This window comes from Falco peregrinus, chromosome 8 (assembly GCF_023634155.1).
Source record: "Falco peregrinus isolate bFalPer1 chromosome 8, bFalPer1.pri, whole genome shotgun sequence".
Classification (NCBI taxonomy): domain Eukaryota; kingdom Metazoa; phylum Chordata; class Aves; order Falconiformes; family Falconidae; genus Falco; species Falco peregrinus.
In genome coordinates this window covers 59,123,933-59,144,376 of record NC_073728.1, presented here as the reverse complement: position 1 = coordinate 59,144,376, position 20,444 = coordinate 59,123,933, and the positions used below count along the sequence as shown (strand labels likewise).

The 20,444-nt window shown below is 52.0% G+C and overlaps 2 protein-coding genes across 3 annotated transcripts; one reads left to right on the top strand and one right to left on the bottom strand.

The window, feature by feature from the left end:
* Nucleotides 1–167: 167 nt before the first annotated feature.
* On the bottom strand, nucleotides 168–13,560 carry DCTN4 (dynactin subunit 4). 2 transcript variants are annotated; one of them, XM_055811990.1, is made up of 14 exons: nucleotides 13,355–13,560; nucleotides 11,612–11,682; nucleotides 11,003–11,181; nucleotides 10,036–10,079; nucleotides 9,161–9,268; nucleotides 8,540–8,560; nucleotides 7,533–7,606; nucleotides 7,077–7,189; nucleotides 5,640–5,749; nucleotides 4,523–4,596; nucleotides 4,049–4,103; nucleotides 3,466–3,573; nucleotides 2,975–3,072; nucleotides 168–2,241 (listed from the first exon to the last, which is right to left on the bottom strand). In XM_055811990.1, exons 1-14 carry the CDS (start codon nucleotides 13,487–13,489, stop codon nucleotides 2,028–2,030), a joined length of 1,404 nt encoding a protein of 467 aa, XP_055667965.1. In that variant the 5' UTR covers nucleotides 13,490–13,560; the 3' UTR covers nucleotides 168–2,027. The 2 variants fall into 2 exon arrangements, with proteins under 2 accessions (XP_055667965.1, XP_055667966.1); XM_055811991.1 differs by lacking the exon at nucleotides 8,540–8,560 and having other exon boundaries at nucleotides 13,355–13,558.
* Nucleotides 13,561–15,027: 1,467 nt separating this feature from the next.
* On the top strand, nucleotides 15,028–17,591 carry SMIM3 (small integral membrane protein 3). Its single transcript, XM_055811992.1, has 2 exons — nucleotides 15,028–15,236; nucleotides 15,895–17,591. Exons 1-2 carry the CDS (start codon nucleotides 15,043–15,045, stop codon nucleotides 16,073–16,075), a joined length of 375 nt encoding a protein of 124 aa, XP_055667967.1. The 5' UTR covers nucleotides 15,028–15,042; the 3' UTR covers nucleotides 16,076–17,591.
* Nucleotides 17,592–20,444: the final 2,853 nt, after the last annotated feature.

The following is a 20,444-nucleotide window of genomic DNA, read 5'->3' as shown; positions in this document are numbered from 1 at the left end:
CGGGTCAGGGGGCGCGCTAGGCACGGTGAACCATAGAGCTGGGCTAAAAGGGCGGGAACGGCCGGGGCGGGTGAAACTGCCGGGAACATTGCTGGGGGGATGACGGGCGAGACCACTGGGGAATTTTATTTTATAATCAACCACAAAGTAAGAACCAGCGCAAAGAATCCGAGAGCCACGTTTGCTTTATTGAGGGTCACTACACGACGTCAAGCATAAGGCAACAGCCGCCTGTCGGGAAGGGGCAGACGGAGGGGCACGCGCCAGGGAGCAGGGACATGCCGACACCTTTCCTGTCGCCTACAAGCACCTACGGGAAGGGAAAAAAACAACTCACCGAGCTAATTAGACCTCTCAGAATACCATGAATCAATGCACCTTTTTATTCCTAGTGAGAAAGGCCCAGCTCGCCCCTGGAAAACTTGTTTCCCTATTAGTGTCACAAGTATAGCGCCTGTTTCGGCTACTGGAGAGGAAAAGTGGCGGCCAAAGGTTAAGTGCTCTGTTACCTGGACAGGTAAAGCCGCAGCAGGGGCTAGCACTACACATTAACTACGAACTACAAGTCTTAAACTCATGCTGTGCATCTGCGCGTCACCTACGTGAAGTTGTAAACAGGACGCCTCGCTGCTCAGAGACCTGCTGCAGGATCTAGGCTGCAAGGTGCGTGCCACCCCGGGCACACCGAGGTTCCTCGCACCAAGGGAGAGGTTTTCGGGTACTGCACCACCTCCCCCAAGAGCAGGCAGTCACATCCCGCCCGGCCGAGCAGAGGATGCGCAGACCCAGGCTGGCAGAACCGGCTGCTATTCACACCCTTCGCAGCATGACAGCACATCAAAGCCCATCACAAATGTTTAACAAAGGTCAATGTCTGAACTGGGAATGCACTGCAGGAAGAGAGATCTCACCTGCTTGCACTAAGCTATGCAGTAACTAGTAATTCAGTGCCCTGCATACGCTGCTATTAATTACTGATTTTAGCTTGGACTACAGCCAAATTACACCCTAGAAGAGTTACCTAACAGTACAGTGTATGCTAGTTAACATATAACTGTCCTTCCACCTTTATACCTCCCTGCCACCCACCCTAACAGGAAAAAAAGAGTATGAACTCAAACAGCTTCTGTATTTTTATGTATACCAGACCTAATCGTAACTCTCCAGGTTTCATACTCTGATCACTACCCCTATTAACACAGGTTTACTGGTGTGAAGACTGCCAGGCAGCCTCTGGAGCATGCCTGCCTCAGTCAAGAGCTGTAGCAGAACCTGAATTCCCAGCTTGCAGCGCATCATGCCATCACATCGACCTGCACAACAGCAGGCTGACAGCAAGCTCAGCTGCCAGTCAAATCCATGAACACTACAATACACTACAGTTTGAGTTTAAATGCAAACTGATCATGTCCTTTGTGATAACAGATCTATCACCTCGGCTAAGCAAGCTATGTATGCCAGAGTGGCAGCATTCTATGTCCCAATCCCCCACAGCTGAAGTATTCTATGAGGAAGCAGAAAACCAAAAGCAAGCATCGTGCTGCTGCCAGTAACTTGCCAGTAACACAGCAGACACGGCCACCTCTTAAAATGTTTGTCTGGGAAGGACATAGCTCTGCGTGCAAAGAAGTTGTTCACTATTGAGCATGTAACATCAGGTTTGTGGGCTGACATGAAGAAATAAACAATAGGGTTTTCTCGTGTTGATAAAACCAAATTCAGCCAGGTGTAGTGCAAATCTGGAGAAAGCGAGATCTTTCTCTGTGTTGAAACACGTGCTGCGAGTTAAACTAGCCCATGGCGGTGTGGGGAAGCAGAGCGGTAGTTAGTGGGCACTACAACAAGAAGAGAGAGAACAAACCATCCCAAACCACGGCACCTCAACCACCTCCTCATGACCCGGCCGGGGCCTGTGGCACACACCCACACATCACAAAGGAGCTCTCACAGAACATTTCACCAGGTGCTTTCTTCACTGTGACAGTCCATCCTGCGGCCAGCTGTCGGGGCGCAAGCATTGGGAGCGTTTATGGGAGCACTGGACCGAGGCTGAGCTCCACATGATGGGTGAGCCAGATGACCTCTGAGGCATGATCACCTTCCTCGCTGGGCCGGATTGGAGCAGCGAGGTTTTTAAACTCGTGCTTCATCTTGAAACTCACGGTCACTTCGCCCTCTTCTTTCTGTGGGGTGACCTTGATGAAAACGCCTACCTTATTGGCTTTTCTGAAGGCAATAACACTGCAAGGCAGAAAACAAAAGAATGCTGGGTCAGCCAAATTTTCAAGCAGTAGTTCTGAGAGATTTGTTCTGAGAGAGAGAGACTCAGTTTATGGCTGAATATGCCCTGCCAGAACAGCTGCCCTGGTTTCCGGTTTCTAGCTTAGTCCCTGCTGCTCTTTTTGCAGGAGGCCCACAACCCTTTCTGCCTCATGATCAGAACATCAGCACCCGCTTTATGCTGACGGCTGCTGACACATCTGTCAAACAGAACATGCTTGCTTTGGCCATGGGAGTTATGTACACAGCTGTGCAACAGTGAAGGACCATGGTACACAGGTCAAGTTGCTCTGTAAGAGGCTGCAGCAGAACATATTCCATTGTGAAGGCTGGAGGCAACTCTGTCACACACCCTGGTGTGTAGTTCTCACTGCTACCATGAACCCTCTGCTTGCAAAACAAAAGGATCACACAGAGTATTCCCGGGGAGAATTAGTACCACCACCTACAACTCAACTGCTGTAACGGCACACCTTGCCTCAAAGGGAAGAAAAGACTCCTGAACAGTCTAAACCACAAAAAGAAAGATCTCCATTGCTGATCTCTGACCCACCAAAAACCCCCACCGCCCCACCCAAGAAAACATGGAAAAAAAACCAGCAAAACACACTAAAGACAGAGAGAAGAGCAAGCTCCTTGGCTGAAGTGCCAAGTGTTTAAGGGACACAATCCCCGCAGGACAGAGAACACTCACTCAGGGTCATCCTGAAAGTCTTGAGGCTCTGCCAGTTCATCATATTCTGCTGCAGCATCTTTGCCAGCCAGAATAAGCTCCTTGGGAGGAACAGCCACCTGAAACAGAACACAAAGAGAAGAAGCCTTTCAGCACTGATCACCACCTATGCTGCAACCAGGAGAGCACCCTCCCCTTCTGAGGGCTGCTTTACTACAGTTTAACGGAAAAGCGAATCACCCTCAGCTTTCCTCCAGTACCACCTGGTTACCACTCGGCCAGTGAAAGACTGTTATTTCTCCCTTGGGTTCTGGGTCTCAATGAACAGTCACCATTTCAAAATACTTTATGAATTGATGTTTACATTGGTAACAGTCATTTAAGCTCCAAGGAGGAAAATGCAACACAGTCAGCAGGGACTGAAGGACATATGAAAAGTATGACCTGTGGAAGGATAAGCAGTAGTAAGCCTTTGAAGAGGCTTAGGCTCACACAACAGAAGGGTACAATACCTTGGCAGTGCTGTTGATATTGTCAGGGTCTCCCTCCTCACACTCCAGCAGCGTGACATGCGTGATGTTCTCTACTGGATTGGTCAGAGTCAAAAGGACTTGGCTCTCCTGGGGAGATTCAGGAATCACAGTTCAAGGAGCAATTATTCTAAAATTCATCATTACTGTTAGCACCTCCATCTTCTGTGTCAACACCTTCAAAAATTGCATCACATACACTTAAGGGATGGATAGCTAACACCCCCAGTCTGCAGGAAACGTGCCAATGCCATGCAGCACTCTCTTAACAGAAGAAATACAAATCTTTGGAACGTAGCCAAGATCAACCCCACACCTTTTATTCTTCAGGTACTGGCATGTGCTTGGGATGCCAGACGTCACATTGCATGGTAATCTACTCCTGCAGAGTGGTAAGTACATGCAGTGTTACTCTGACTACTCCCTTAAAGCTTGCACCCTCTCTAAACAGAGCGAGCAAACCCCTCAGGGAACAATCATCACATCATGTCATCTTCCAAAAACATCCCACATTTACACCTCCCGGCTATGCCTCACCCTAAGAGTGTCTGGAAAAACTACTGACCTTCATGTAGCGCAGGTTGGGAATAGACATGATTCTCACTTCAGGGATATAGTTACTACAAAAAGAACAAAGCAAGTGACCGTGATTGACTGTGTTGCTGCCTATAACCTACCTCTTGAAGGAGGATGTATTCACAGACATCCAACTCATTTGATACTATCAGAGCGTAGCTTATGTCAAACAGAAAAATGAAGTGCCCTTTTGCTATATAAGCTTAATCCTACAAATTCCTACTACAGTGTGGGGCTGTCACAGCATGCAATGTCTTTTTCAAACTGCTGAAATCTTTAGTAGATCAGGACGCAAACCTATTACAGATAAACTAAATGTATTTAAAAATGGGATTACACCATCCTAAGAAATGACACACCCATACAAGAAGTCAAATCAAAGAGTACAAAAGAAATTAAAATAGAAGGCATTAAGCAAGCACAGATAAGCAGTTGTTCTCCCCAGTCCCTATATCTTACTTACACAGCAACCAGCTGGATCTTGAATTTGATAGATGTTGGATTGAATTCTGGTTTGCTCAGGTTATGTTCACATTTCTAGAGACAAAAATATTTTTGTTAGCACCAAAAGACAGCATGCAGTCAGACACTGAAAAATCAGAGTTGTGAGCACCGTGCCACTTGCCACAACATTACCAGCCTTTAGCACAGTGCACATAAAAAAATACCTTGGAGTTCGTGTAGCCATCATTGTGTCAAGTTATTGATACTCAGAAAATGATGACCCAGCACTACCAGCGCAATCTCAAAAACATGACAGCTGGAACTTGACTTAAAAAACATTTGGACACTCAGTGGCTGCAGCTGGAAGAAGGCACAAATACCTGCAAGCCCTTTGACTTATGCTCCCAGAATCCATAAAAAATCCCAAACTGTTGGAACTCAAGACTGATCTCATAAGCTACTCTTCATATACAGGCTCAGCCAGACATTACTTATTTCTGAGAAAATATTCTGCATTTGCAAAGCATTCTGCATCTTAAATACAAGAATTTTGCTCTGTTACTCTGGGAGCTAGGTAAATATTCCTGTTTCATTGAGAAAGCAAACAGCTTTTTAAAGACCGTGTAGTCAAACCAGCTTTGATTTAATTCTTGCTTGTCTTCACTTCCCAACTTTCCGTTTTTATTCTCTGAAATATCCTCTTTCTGCCTTCACTCTAAGGACAATCTTCAGTATTCTGCACTGCCTCTCACTAATATTTTGTTTGCTGACTTGATTTTTGTCTTTAGCAATAGCAGAATATTTTTTTAATTCCAACTATACTGGCAGCCTTCTATGATTTATACTGGAAGCCTTCTATGATTCCTTGGCTAAGCAGAGCACAAAGACCCTGATGTAAATCCACCTTTGTATCTTTATGTACCTTTGATGATGTTGTCCCCCTTTCATAATCTTTATCACATCAGAGATGGGACAGCCTCCCTCATCTCCTAGTGCTGTTACCAGTAATTTGGTTGAGAACTTTCAACAACTAGAAGCATTTGAGCAGTTTCTTTTAAAAAGAAATACACAGCCCATTTCCCACAACCCAAGTTCTGCAAACATGAAAAAAGACTTTTTAATATTTAATTACCTACCCGACAGCGCAGCGAACGTTTGATCAGGAGGTGCTTATGACGTGGGTAGAGCTGGGAAGCGCAAATCGGCTGGAAGTCAGGCTGCAGCAGACGCTGACGCAGAGTCGTCACTGGGTGCACAACAGAAAGCAAGACAAATTATGTCTCATTCAGGCATGGAAACTCGAGCTAGATTCTACACACTCACTGGCCTAAGAGCAAGCATGCCTCGCACTGTATGCCGAAATGCTAATTTCACCTGCACCCAATAGTTCAGAAGCCACTGGCAAGTATCATTGTTTATAGCAGTGAATGAATGAATGGAAGGCAAGAGATGTATAAAGGGCTGCCCTGATGGGGCACAGTAACACAACTGCAACATCAGTGCCAGCCCAGGAGAAACAAGGCACCCTGATCTCTATTCAAAGCTCAGCTGGGGCAGAAACAGAATTTTGTAATCATCTAGAAAATAAGTTCTTTTCCTCCCCAAGGGAAAATAAATTTTCATAGCTTTGTTACGCTCACAGCTGGGTGCTGCACAAGTACAATACACAGCTTCTCAGCAAGGAGTTTGCAGAACTTGGACTCACGCATAGAATTAGTGACTACATAGTTCCCAAGGCAAGGAACTTCCAGCAGCCAAAATTTCCCATACTTTTCCCAAAAAACCCAGGCTCCTCACTCTTCCCAGTGTTCAAGATGCAGTGAGCCACCTGGCACCATTTCCCTCACTGTGGGGAACCATGAAAGTTGTCTGCTTTACCAGCATCATACTCTCACAATGCTGACAGTCTCATGAGAAAAGGAGACCAAGATGATCTACCCCCTTCCATAAACCCTTCATGAATGAATTAATATTGGCGGACTTTATAGGCCTGCAGGACCACCGAGAACATCTGTCCTACTTAAAGCCACCTCAGCAGGAAGTCCACAATGCATCCTGTATCTGCTCTTTTATCCCATTCACTCCCAAGATGGATTGATCAATTTACAATATTTGCTGATTAAATCATGAGCCAGCTAAATAACTGGCAAGTGTACGCAAGCTGGTCCAAGCTGATGTCAAAGTAATGCGCAATTGTTACTTAACAGGCCAGTTTTGGTTCCAACTCCCCCAGCAGCTCAGCTACTTCCTTAATTCCTGCTATTATTTGAAAAAGGAATCAGCTCTTTTCTCCATCCAAAAGTTGACACTTGACATGCAAAGAAAGTAAGGTCAGCAAGAAAATGAAATAATTGTTAAGAGGCTTGATGTATTTAGCTCTGAGCTTTCCATGTACAACATGAAGTTGAGGCTGCATTCAAAGTTACCATCTAGTCACAAATTCCCCACCGTTTCAATCCCAGCATAAAAATTACTAAAATCTCAGGCCGTTAGGAACCCCATGGACAAGTTTCGAGGCACTGCTCATGTTATAAAATGCAAGGGCAAAAGGTGACAGAATATTATGGTGTTACCTTCTGTCAGATTGATTGGCCTTGTGTAGTAATCCTCAGGAAGAGGTTCCACTTCTTCCACTGCATCAGCTGGCTCAATCTTGATCTCCTTCTGGTCCTCTCCTTCTTTCAGGCTGAAGCAAAACGAGAGACAACTCGGTCATAAAATATGGCACACATGCTTTGGCGGACAGCAACAGCAGGGACTGCATTGTAACACAGAAGGCAGTGAGAGCTGAGACTGCAAGACAATAGCAACTGCACAAAGATGTGAGCAATCACTTTTTTCTGAGGAGAAAGTAAAACATCTAGAGCTGCTGCACAGAGATGCCTGAGGATTTGACATCTCTCTAAAGCTCCAAAGAAGAAAGCTCCTTTCACTGCTATCTGCTAATACGTTTGTCATTTTTCTGAAGTTGGTCTCTTGCCTACACCTCCTATCCTTCCCACAAAGGTAACCCCAATCCTGAGACTCACGAGAGTCCAGCAAGGGCGCTGATCGGTGCTCCTGGCCTCTGGCGTTGAAGCCTGGTTCCAAGGCCATATTTGTCCTACAAGGAAAAAAGGAACTGTCAGTTTCAGGTTTGCTTCCTGCCAGGACAAAAAGACCTACTGCAAACTCATCCTCTGAGGTGCATGATAAGCATAGGGAGACAAGCAAAGGAAAGCAAACAGGGGAAGGTATTCAATGCCTTCCAAGATATTTTTTTTCTGCTCAAAATGTTAGTAAGGAGAAAACAATTGCCACTGCACTGCAGACGGGGAGAGACAGATGTATGCAGCTCCTGCTTACAAAGCTTTTGCTCTTTCCTTAAGTCACCAGCTTGCACTACTGACACACTTCCCCTTGATCTTCTCTTCAGAGCAACTGCATGTCAGGTAGTACAGAATGAGAGCTCAGCTACCAAAAGAACTGGGCTGACATGGGTATGCATCCATCTGAAACACTCTGCAGCACTGCTAGAAGCAGCTGGAAGGTTCAATCTCCTGCAGACCTTATTGCCTACAGGTCTCTCTTACCAGGCACCACCAGCTGGCAGGAATAGCTGAGCTACTCCTCAGCTTTCTACAGCTGAACTGTACACAGCGTGCTTGGAGGCAGAAATCTTTCTGGGCAGGACTGAAAATCTGAATTCTCACCAAACAAGAAATCTGAGCATCAGCCTACCCTGGTGATTTTTCAAGGATCAGATTAATGTAGTGCCATTTGCTTCAGGCAGACAGACGGCTGTGTCTCAGCCCAGCTCTGTGAAGGACTGCTTTTCAAGTGTACATTACTTACCTGAAGACACTGCCTTGTTTGTAAACTAACAAAGATAATTTTTTTGTAAGTTACCCTCTAACTAACTAGCCTTCATGTGCATTTGTTCTAGACACAGCCCAGTTAAGAGGCCCTGAGGCAAGATGAAGAGTAGGATCTGTTACTCCCCTTCAGTTGGTACCATGAGACCTTTAACACCAGCAGAAACTGTGAAAAGACTTACCACTACGTGTATAGTGTGTTGCTGTGGAGAGCCCCCAAAATAGCAGCAGGTAGCAACGGAGACAAAAAATGCAGCCATAAGACACAAGCAAGGGCACAAAGCAAGCACAGTTAATTGAGAAGTAGCAAGCATATGCAGAGTCACCCAGCTAAACAAAGTAAGCATTTACCTGCCAGTTACAATAAACAAGTCATTCAAGCCACAACCAAGTCTTAAGGTTAATTTCAGTTGAGATTTCATGCAGAAAAGTGCCAGACAATCCCAATCCTAACTGTTACTGAGCTGTGGTATGCAACTGTCCTAAGAAAGAGCTACTCCTGCTATCGTGACTTGGCTGCACTGCGTTTCACTGCTGGATAACATGTTCTTTTGCATGGCAAGTGTAAACCCTTCAGGCATTATCAGAGAGCACTGTGAGAGAGAGAGGCAGTGTAATACACAATAACGGATGTAAAACTACTTGTCCCTAAAGAAACCCATGTGCCCTAGCAAATTTATTCACGTTGTTCTCGATAAAAAGAAGCTGAGCAGCCCTACTGCACTACCAACTAATTAATTTTCCACGCTGAGGCTGTTGTGTATCACTTTTCCTGCTCTGAGAGCACAGTACTCCCAGCTCACCGAAAAGGCTAGGGGCACGTAGCTGCGGCGTCGCATCAGCTTCTTCCGGTCCCGCTCGATCTTCTCTTTCTGAGCCAGCTGCTGGTAGTACTCAACCAGTTTGTTAATCTGGAGGGATGAAAAGGAACAGATACCCAGTGAAAGGGGAACAAATACCAGATCAGCTGCATTATTTTCTTGTGAACAAGCTGGGGTTCCTGCTACTTGTTTCACTCTGCTCCTAGCACTAGCTGCATTTTGAATTATATATGTTACAGAAGCCTGTGCGTCTTAACATAGCTTAGCCCACACTGTGGGCGACAAACTGAACTGCCTTTGGGAATGATGTCTGTCAGAGAGCAGCGTTCAATTATCACTTTGCAGTTAGGCAACTGAGACTTTCTTTGTGCATTTGCCACGACTGGACAGAGTAGTATCATACAGCCAAAACTGAGCAATTTGGATTAGTGGAGCAAACAGTATCTTTCCCCCCACTGAGGCTGATTGTATTTAGTGGAGAGCCTTAACTGATGACAGGGAAGGGTAGTAAAGGTGCAGTTCTGTTTTCCAGATCCCAGACACACTCTTGATCGGAAAACAGCTTTTTTCACATACATACGCAGCATATTCACTGGTGTCGTTTTAACAGCACTATTAGGTATGACGTTTTCAACTGAGTTTCTTCTGAAAAGGAGATTTTATACTGTGATATCCACAGGAGAGCCTCTAAGAGGCCTTCCTTCCATTGAATTCAGTCAAGGTGGAGATTAGGAACTGCAACTGGTATCTAAAGGATTATACAGATGCAGAAAAAGTAATTGAGAGGGCCTGGTGCCTCTAACAGCTTTTTCTAGCTGATGCATCTCAGCCTAAGCATGACCCTCCCCCTCACTCACCCTCTGCGTGTGAGGATTCTCCGGCTCCTGCCAGCCACCACTAGCTGCATGAAAAAGAGAAAAAACAAAAGTCCTCAGGAGATTTCCAGACTCCACACAGAAATCACATCTAACACACAACTACCTTGGTTCTACTCATGCAATGACATTCCCTATTTTTGCTACACTTACCATTGCAATTCTGTAAGTTCATGCCTGCACAAATATACACATCTGAAAGCTTTTCACAGGCAAGTTTGGCCTGAAGGACCTTCATCAGCTTTTATACTGTGTTTTTAAACAACTGCTGTTCGAGAGATACTCAGAACAGCACCTAGAAGTCACTTCAGCAGCAGGTACGTGAGCATACAAGAATGGTCTCTTTATTAGTGGCTGCCCACATCTCTGCAATTTCAGCTCCCAGACTTCAGTCACATCAACACCAGAAATCAGAAGATCTGCTTGGTCTACTCAGTCCCGTTTCTGGAGCCCGACAGATATTTTTCTGCACACCTCACGCACCAAGAAATAGATGAAAGCTTTGTTCCAGTGCTGTCATGAAAAGAAAAACCAAGTACAAACACTGACAAGCAACTCTGGAATAAGCCAAAGCAAACAAAAGTGATGGAAAATAAATTAAGATATTTATGCTGTCAGACTGAGTGGCTTCAAAGACTCTGAATGTACACAAACAAGATCCCAGCTATGGGGACAGCACACCAACTAAGAGCCCCTCATCTGACAGCTTTCTCACTAGTCAAGTAACAAAAGCATGGAAGTGGGTCACATGTTCCACTAACTCATCTCAGCCCTTCAGAGGAGACTTCAGCAACAAACCATTTTCCTGTGGATTTCCAACCGTGACTCAAAACCTTGGCAGACATTACATACATCGTATGGCCAGAAACTAATTTTATTATCTATTACCTTCAAAACACACACTGGGCTCATGCTATTATTCGGGTTTCTGCCTTTGACTGTCACTTACCAACAGACTTGTCTGCCATGCCAACATCCCGGGAAGTCCAGCGGCAAAATCCACAAGCCAAATAATATGCTTTCTTCATGGTAGTCTTGGCCGGGTCATCGGGAAGTGGAGCAGGAATGCTCGTGGCCCGGGTGGAAAGGGTATGCATGCAGCAGGGGCAGTCAAAGCAGTTAGCACACCTGTAAAGACGAAGGCCTGTAAGACAGTGCTCTGAAAAAAGTCCCAGACCAAGGAAAATGCTCTCCACAAGCAAATCCAAGATTAAACCAATGGACCTTTTCGTCTTATGCAACAGCATTAGCGAAAATGGGCAACAGAGCCATCAACAGGAACAGGAGGGATTCGGAGTCAACAGAACAATGGCAACAGTGAGAAATACTGGGTGATACTAAGAAACCCTTTCTATTAGGGGAGCAGGTCATCACAAAAACTAAAATGTGAAGAACACATGATACCTCATGGAAAGACACTTATTCCCCAGAACAAACTAAAAAGAAACAAGAAGTGATGGAATTTTTTAAGACTTTCAGATACATACAGCCAGGTGTCGATTAAGGAGAGAGCTGTTTAAAATAGGGAGTCTTGATGAAAAAGTCAGAACAACCTTACCTATTCTTTTTCAGTTTGGCTTCAGCTGAAGGCATGTTTTCCAGGCAGCTGGGACAGTAGTGAGAGTCCACCTGATGAACAAGACGGTCACATCACACTTCTTGACACGCATTTGTCTAGACAACATGCTGGCAGCAGCCTGAAACTCTGCCCCACAATTTAATGAGGCTTTGTGTCTGGCAAGACAGGTGAAGCCAGGGAAGACTCCACAGATTTTTTGGTACATGGAATCTTAGCCCATGTCAGCCAGATTTTGGTCTTCAATAATATAAGTCAGAAGGTTCCTTAAGTCAGGATAAATTAAACAACTATGCCTAGTAAATGGGAAAAGGACAACCAGGCAGGTGTTGACCTTTTGCAGTTACCAGAATTTCATTTTTCAGTTTGAACGACTGCTTTTAGTATGTTATTTTCCATTTATATCTAAATAGATTCTGCCCCTGGTCAGATATATACACATTTCAGAAAACGCTTGTATCTGTCTGCTGTCAGAAATTAATTTTGTCAATTAAAACAACAGGAGCAAGAAGGCCGTCCCCTTCGTGAAGAGAAAAACACACCAGTTATTAAACGTGGAAATGCACAATGACTACATTCATCACACTAAAGTGAATTAATGATGGATGCAGCCTGGTGAGAAATCTATTTTCTACTCTCCAGAGGCTTCAACATTTGTGCAGAGATACCTCTTCTGAGGTCTGGGTTGCACGGTCATTCTTCTCAGGCTTTTCAGACCTATCATAATTCCTTCATTCAACCAGAGTTCCACCGAATCAGTTTAATCAGTTTTATTACGAGGGCTGTGAAATGACATGAGCAGCCCCAGGATGAAGGCTTGCCCGTGTTCTGCTCCGCACAAAAGCAGCGGTCCTGGCAGGCCCCACGCACCAGGCTATGGCTCTGGCCTGATGCTAATCTACAGCTTCAGGCTCCAGCCACTCGGGACAAAGAGCCAGCCCTCCGCACCAGAGATCCCACTGGATAACGTGGGGAAAAGGCCTGTTCGGGGGTAAATGCAGTCACAGCCAACGCTCCCAGCCCCGTCTCCATTCTCACAATGGGCGCGACGCCCCCTGGCCTGAGCACGCAGCCTTGCCAGAGCCCGGGGGTGCTGCTGTGGCGGCGGCGAAGGCCAACGCACCCAGCCAGGCTGCGGGCCGCCCACGGGCCCCCCCGCTGCGGGGCAGGGCCGGCCCCAACGGAGCCCCCGGCCCTGCTCGGCCTTCGCCCCAGGCCGGGCCGCACGGCGGGGTGTGGGGCGGCGGGCGTCCCCGCCGCTCCCCGCCCGCGCCCGGCCGGGATACGTGTGGGAAGGGGGTCCTGGGCCGCCACGGGGAAATGTGTGTGCGTAGGGGGCCTCGTCCGCCCCTGCCAGGCCCCGCGGCGGGGCGGAGAACCCCTGAAGCCCCCGGGCGGGCCCCACTGTGGGGCACATCCCCTCCGAGGGAAAGCCGCCCCTCACGGCAGCTCCCACCGCTGGTGCGCATGCCTCAGCCAATCACAGCCCGAATTCCCTCGACTGACAGGCGTGCGGAGCCAATCCAGCGCAAGACACCGCCCCTTCCCTCATCCGCGGCCAATCACCCCACTCCATGGTAGCACCGCTGCGCCGCCGTACCAACCAATAGCAAGGCACAGACGAGTGAGCGGCTCGAGAGCCACCCAACCGATGCGCGCAGAGCGGGCAACGTCCCGCCCCGTCCCGCCCGGGCTGCCGGCACGGCGCGGCCCGGCCGCCGTTACCTCGTGCGAGACGCACTCCAGGGAGCGGAGCTCGCTGCAGTACCGGCAGAAGTACAGCTGCGACAGCGGCGCCCGCATCTCCTTCTCGCCGCGCACCAGGTACAGCACCCGCTCCGACTGCAGCAGCGACGCCATCTTGGGAGGGGGGCGGCCGCCGCCGCGCTGCCGCCGTCAAACGTCACCGCCAGACGTCACGCGCCGCCCTACTCACGTGACCCCCGGCGGGCCGGGGCGGTGCCGCGTGTCCTGCCCGGTGCCCGCCCCGCCGGGCCGTGAGGGAGCGGCCGGGCCCAGCCCAGTGCCCGCAGCGAGGCCCCGGACCGCCCTGCGCTCGGAGCCGCCGGGGCCGCCCGCCTGTGGCCCGTTCGCACATCCCCGCGCTGCCGGTAGCGCGTTTCTGCGCCCCCCTCCCCGTTCCCTCTCCCCGAGCTTGCTCTGCTGCCCGCGCTCCCCCGAACCCACATGGGGCCAGCCTTCTTCATCCCCAAAGGTGGTTTCTCTTCCCCAGTCGCTGAGGCAGGATCCCGGCAGAAACAACCGCCCCGGTGCCGTGGGGTCAGCAGCACAGCGCCAGGGCCCGCTACGGTGTCCCGAGCCCACAGCCTGCAGCAGCAAAGCGCCCCCGGCCTGCCCCTGGGCACGCTGTGCGAGCCCGTCAGGGGCCCGGCATCACCGCCCGGCCTGTGACACCGCTGCCCCATCCTCACCCTACGCCTGTCCCTGCACAGCACCGGCTGCCAGCCCGGCCTCTGCCCGCCGCCCGCCCCGGCCGCTCCGGAGGAAACCCCTGCCCTCGAGGATCTGCCGCCGTTCCTCATAAAAACCCACGTGCTTTTTATCCAACAGCAGCAGCTGGAGGGGGATGCACTGTTGGGAAGGCAGGGAGCGTTGCCTAAATTCCCAAATTAACTGTATGTTAAAAAAAAAGTATGTACACAAAATTTAGGTCATTCTGACCCACTCTTCCAAGTCATCAAATCACCCACCCTGTCAAGTTGTCAAAACTGATGAATGAAGGGAGTTTTCCTGGTTACGATTTTCAGTAACAGGAGGAAGCTGCCTGCCGGTGCGCTGCTCCCAGGGCAGCAGGGAACTGTGTGCTGGGAGGCCAGGGGTGTCTGAGAGCAGAGGAATCCGGCAGTTTTCCCCAGGAAAAACAGGGGTGAAGGGTGCAGTGTGTGGGCCCCACTGTGGGTGACTCCAGGCTTGTGTCCCAGTGGGATAATCTGAGCATCCCACCTTGCTTTCTGGGGCCGGCCAGGAATAGCTGCTGCTGGCTTTGCCCTTAAGCATCATGAGCGGAGCAGAATATTCCACTGGGCAGCGGATGCGCCGTTCCCAGCTGGGCTGAGGTCTGCTGCCTCCCTAGAGACGCTCTGCACCCGCGTCTCTCTAAATCAGTCCTGCCCTGAAGCCCCGGGGAGCGCTGGCTGGCACCTCACTGCTGGGGTTTTTGGTGGTTTTACTTTTCTCTCTTGCCCCGGGCCTCAGAGGCAAGTGGGCACATGTGAGCCCTGCTGGTGGTGAGGCGGGAGGGGAACAAGTGAGAGGAAAAGCCCTTCATTAAGCTGTTATGCTGGGAAACATCCCCCCCCCCCCCCCCCCCCCCCCGTGCCTCCCTGGCTCCTGAGACCTTCGGGTTTGCTCCAAGTGGCCTTTACCCGGTGGGACCCCCGTCCTGGAGGGCCATGAGCCGCAGTCCTTTATCCTGGTGCAAGAAAAAGGTCCTGCCTGCCCGCCCTCCCTTCTCCCGGCCCCCCTCCCCTGCCGCCCCCCGCCGGCCGGGCCGGGCCGGGCGGGGCCAGGCGGACGCTCCCTCCCCCGGCGGGGTCCTGCCGCTGCCGCCGCCTCGAGCCGGAGCCGGAGCCGGGCAGCGCCGCAGGTAGCGGGGCGCGGGCAGGGCATGCAGGCAGAGCAGGGCGGGCAGGGCAGGCATGCTGCCGCCGCCTCCCCCCAGCGGCGGGGGCTTGTGCCCCACCGGCCCGCCGGAGCCTGGGGCGGTTGCGAGCGGGACGGGGAGGGGGCTCAGCCCGGTGCTGTCGGTCGCATCACGCAGCTGCCCGGAGCCCCGTTCCGGCCGAGGGCATTTGCGGGACCCGGGGGGAGCAGCCCGGCCCCTCAGCCCCGAGCTCTGCTGCTAATTAAGCCGTTAACTCCGTGACTCAGCAGCAGGCACCTCGGGGGTGGGGGGGTGGGCGGGTGGTGCGAGGCTCCCCTGAAGCCGGGGGGCTCCAGCAGCCCTGCTTCCACCGTTTCCCCACCCGATGACCCCTTGTGAGTGACCAGTGGGGCGCCTGGTTGTGACTTTGCTTTATCAGCTCCTTTAACAACAATAGCAATTAATAGGGAAGTTTTTTCCCTGGGCTTTTATCCAGCTACATCAAAGCACTCTATAAATCCTGGGGCTTCTCGAAGGAGGAGGCTGGACGTGACCGTTGGCATCTCACTGGAGAGAGCAGCGGGGTGCACCGTGGTGGGGGTGTTCTGGCTATGGGAGGGATGGAGGGGGCTGCCCCATCACCTCTCTGCCTCTCTTGCAGGATGGACTTCTCTGACTCTGCAAGTCCTGCCGCCCTCCCCAAGCACATCCTGGACATCTGGGTCATTGTCTTGATCATCCTGGCCACCATCCTTATCATGACAGCCATGGTGCTCTGCCCAGCCACCGCTGTCATCATCTACCGGGTACGGACTCACCCCATGCGCAATGGCATCGTGTGAGGCAGAGGCAACGAGGGACAGATGGCTTGCTGGTCGGGTGGCCACAGCTGTGAGAGATGCGTGACTTTGTGGATGTGTCCAGCTAGAAACAACTCGCTCCCATGAGGTAGGCAGGCTGGTCTCACCTTCACTGGTGACCCTGTCTCCTTCCAGGCAAGTAGCAAGGAGTGGAAATGCCTGGCAAAGTTACTTCTTCTCTGGAGTCCCAGCTGTCAGGGTGGTCAGGAGAGAAGGGTCAAAGCAAGATGGATGTGGCTTCTGGTTGTGGGTTCAGAGACTCGGCTAAAAGCATCAGTAACAGACAGAGGCAGTCCTGGCAGCACAGCAGACATGCAGCTGGCACCGGCTTCTCCTCTATCAGATATCTGCCGAAATTGTAGGAAGACCCTATGGGGCGCTTGGTTCTTCTGGGTCTCGTGGAGCACAGGAGGGTGGGCAGCCCCTGCCAGCCTGCCTGCCTGCAGGCCAGCTGTGCTCGGCGCTCCTTCCGATGGCAAGGACCCCCAGCACACTGACCCCGTTGCAGGGGTCTGTGCTCCCCTCGCCTGGGCCAGCAAAGCAGGAGGAGCAGAGGGGTTTGTGCCCAGGCAGTGGCAAGGGACTATGCAAGCTCTTACATTGCCCTTTGCTGTGAAATAAATGGACTTTAATTCTACACATGGGCGTTTCGTGCAGATCTGTCCACGCTACAGATGGTGTCCAGGGAGATACCTTGCAGCATTTCCAGGAGCCCTCCGTGTGCTGACATCCTGCGCTGCCTTGGCTCAAGGTCCCTAGGGCTCTGGCCCAGCCTGTTATCCCGGTGGCAACAGCCCCGCAGGAGGCACATTTGCCAGCCCAGCCCCACACTCTGGAGGTGCAAATCCGAATATGACTGTGATAGCAGCAGCAACTATCAGTCAGCGAGCGGGAAGGATCCCCTGGATCTTTCTGACAGCAGCAATGACTGCTTTTCTCCCGCTCGGCTGACCAGCATTGCTCCCTGCCACAAGCCTCACGCTGAGCTCTAGTGTGTGGCAGGAGTCCTGGGGCTGAAACAGCGTCCTGGTGACTCACGGTGAGAAAGGTCATGAATAATGAGATGAATCAGGCTGGGATATGGGGAAATGTTATGGTGATGCTGGTGGGAATTGTTTAAATCCCATTTTGACTACTGGAAAGAGCAACCAGCCCTGCAGTGTTGGAAACCCTTCATGCCATCCCCGTGCAGCTTGATCCGTGACAGCCGGTATTGGGTTTGCTTTTGGTGTTGGGGCCAGAGGGGCAGGCGATTCCCAGGGGAGGAGGATTTTGGGCTAACGCCTCCCTCCCCAGGGAGGGAGCCCAGCACCCGGACGCAGCTCCCCGGGAACGGAAACGCCTGCGCTGGAGCTGTGGGCTGCGGTTGTACTAGGGAAGGAGCAGACACGTATTCCTTGCCTGGCCCCAAAATAAATTTCTGTTTCGAGCCATCGCCTCTCTCTCCCCCCTCTCAAGTTGCAGAACTTGAAGCAAATAAACAGAGTTATTTTTCTTTTGTTCCCTCTCTCTCCCTCCCTCGCTGGCATGCATGGTGGCTGCAGCTGGAGGAGATCATGGCTGTGCTGGGTGGGAGCAGCCCCAGCTCTGCCTCCCCGCTGCACTCCACCCCGGCATCCCTTCCCTGGGGACACCGAACTGGAGCTGAACATCTTCACTATGAGAGGAATAGGGAAGAAGCCACAAATACTAGAGAGGTTTGAGAAGGAGGCCTGATCTGGAGCAAAACACCTGAGGAAAAGCATGCAAACCCCCCAGTCCCTGCAGCCATGCCCAGTGGCTGTTCCCACCTCCCCCTGCCCCTTGTCATGAGCAGCCGGGGTGTGTGAGAGGTTTCCTTTCATGGTAGGAGTTTTCTGGGAAGTTTCAAGCCTGTGGCAAACATTTCCAGGAAAGGCATTGCAAAGCCTTGGAAAGACAGGTTTACTCCTGACAACAAACGGCACGGAGCGAAATGGCAGTGGGGGGAGAGCAGGGAGAAGCCGGGACATTCTTAAAGCATGAAAATCGAGGGGGATGGAGTTAGACTGATGAGTTGGAAATTCCTCCTCCAAGACTGAGCAAGATGAGCAAATCCCCCCGTGGCCCTGGCTTCAGTGCCTGAACAGTGCTGAGGCTCGGAGGCAGCGTTTTCCTGCCCACTGGGGAACGGGTCCTGCAGCGGTGACGCTGCGGCAGGCAGGCGCGATGCGGGTGATTCAGCATCTGCCGGGATGCTTCCCTGTCAGCGCCAGCGGGTGCTGGAGTGTGGTGGGAGCCGGCTGCCAAGCCGCGGGGACTGCTGCTGGGAGAGGCAGATGCTGGAATCCCCAGCAGGGAGGAGGTGATGCAGGGTGCTGGCTCTCACCTCGCCTCTGGGCAGCGATGAGCCATGCCAGGGATGCAAGCACCCTGTTTGGCTGCCTTATCCCTGCTGGACAGGACATCGCAGACCCTGTGGCTCATCCGGAAAGTTGTGGGGAGCCCCAGCAGAAATGGTGTAGCAGGAGCTGACCCTGAACATCGTGGGTGCTCTGAGGGAAGTGTCACTGGGAGCAACTCTTGATACAGGACCCAAACACAAGCCCCGTGGCCCCAAAGAGAGGCTCATGGGGTCCCAAACCACCCTCTGCACTCCAGGCTGCAGTGGGGTCTCCAGGATCACATTGCAAACATCATGGCCAGTGGGTTGGTCCTTCCCCAGCCTCAAGGAGGAACAAATCTCTGTGGAGTCAGAGCACTCGGTGGGCTCCTCATGCTGGAGGGGAGGGCAGCAGCACTCAGCAGCCACCCATCTCCCCTCCACTGCTTGGCAGCAGGAGGTCCTGTGTGCCTCTGTCCCCCTTGGGTGGGGGGCAACAGCCCAGGGGCATTTGCAGGGGGCAGATGTTTGCCTGGGGGAGGAAGGGATGGGGATGCCAAAGGGGACAGCACCTGCAGCCATAGCCTGGGGGTGTGGAGACAGTTGGGGAGCAGGGGTCTCTACTCCAAATGGAGCACCATGCCCAGCGGGGAGGCTGTGGCAAACACACAGGCGGGAGCACAGGGGCTGGTGCAGGGCTGTGGAGCTGTGCAGGCAGCAGCGCGAGGGAAGCCTGGTGCTGGGGGAGCTGGGGCCTCTCGCCTGACAGAGCTTGTTTTGCTTTCGCCTCCTGTTGCACACCTAGAACAAAAGTTCAGAGGTTGCCCCAGGATTGATGCCGTGCCAGGCTGCCAAAGGGAAAGCAGCGCTGCTGCCAGCCAGGGCAGTGCTGCCTGCTGCTGCCTGAGCTCCTCGCTGCCCTCCCTGGCACACTGCTGGCGCTGTCCCCGTCACTCTGCATGGAAGAAGCTCCTCACTTGGCTCTTGAACAACCCCAGCCAGCAGCAGTATGTGGTCCCCATCGCTGCTTTCAAGTTCCCTGTGCTCACCACAGCCCTGCAGCCTGGCACAAGGTCTCTGCAGCCCCCAGCCTGTGGCCTGGGGACAGCCGGGGAGACTGGTGGCAGTGGCAGCATGGTGGCCAGGGGGCTGGAAGCGCCTGGCCTTCCGCTCCCAGTCTGCTGCCAAACATCTGCAGCAGGCGGGGACTGGCTCCAGCTCAGCTGTTGTGGAAAAATAACCAAGGAGGGAGGATCATGCGAGGGTCAGCCCGCCCAGCATGCCTGCCATTTGGGATGGGGGACCCCAGCCCAGCAGGGCAGAGCAGCATGCTGCCCTCGGAGAGTCTTGCTGGAGCCCCTGGCACCCTCAGCTCTCCCATGCTGCCTCTGACATGGTATGGCATGGCAGGGACACTGGGTGACATGCCTAGGGTCCCGCGGAAGCTCAGTGGCAGAGATGGGGTCCATCAACTGTGGCTCGTTAAATCCTTCCCTGTTCCCTGCCTCTGCCAAGGCTGATTTGGTGCCTGGACCCAAGGAGGGGTGACTTGGAGAAACAGGTCCCTTATTTTTATTTTGGTTTTAGGAAAACACAGTGGAAGAGTGGCTCAGCCTTTCCTGTGCATGGCAGGGATCCAGGATATGTGGAAGGGACACAACCACACTGTGCCAGCACTGCATGGGTCACACTGCTCCCCCCAGCCCTCAAGTCCCTATTAATCACGGGAAAGTCACCAAAGCTCAACGCAGGCAATTAGGGGATATAATTAGAAACGGGTGGCTGTTCTCATGGTGGGAACTCGCAGGGCAGGGAGTGCAGCCCTGAGCAGCTCCTTGGCTTAGTCCCAGCTCAGTCCCAGGAGGTGGCTTGAGCCCTGGCTGGGGTCAGCAGTGTGAGCTGGCTGGGGAGTGTGGTACCATGCTGGGCACACACTAGTCCCTGTCAGGTTCAGGATGCAGTGAAGTGCAAGCAGTGTGCTGGCCAGGAGTTGCACCCCTATGGCCCCGT

Bases quoted from the DNA above. Each gene is read 5' to 3' on its own strand.
- DCTN4 (XM_055811990.1), bottom strand. From the start codon at position 13,489: ATGGCGTCGCTGCTGCAGTCGGAGCGGGTGCTGTACCTGGTGCGCGGC. The intron at 11,683-13,354 runs GTAACGGCGGCC...CTTGTTCATCAG, and splicing joins TGGAGTGCGTCTCGCACGAG to GTGGACTCTCACTACTGTCC. The intron at 5,750-7,076 runs GTAACACCATAA...TTGTGCACCCAG, and splicing joins GCCAATCAATCTGACAGAAG to TGACGACTCTGCGTCAGCGT.
- SMIM3 (XM_055811992.1), top strand. From the start codon at position 15,043: ATGAGCCGCAGTCCTTTATCCTGGTGCAAGAAAAAGGTCCTGCCTGCC. The intron at 15,237-15,894 runs GTAGCGGGGCGC...CCTCTCTTGCAG, and splicing joins GGAGCCGGGCAGCGCCGCAG to GATGGACTTCTCTGACTCTG.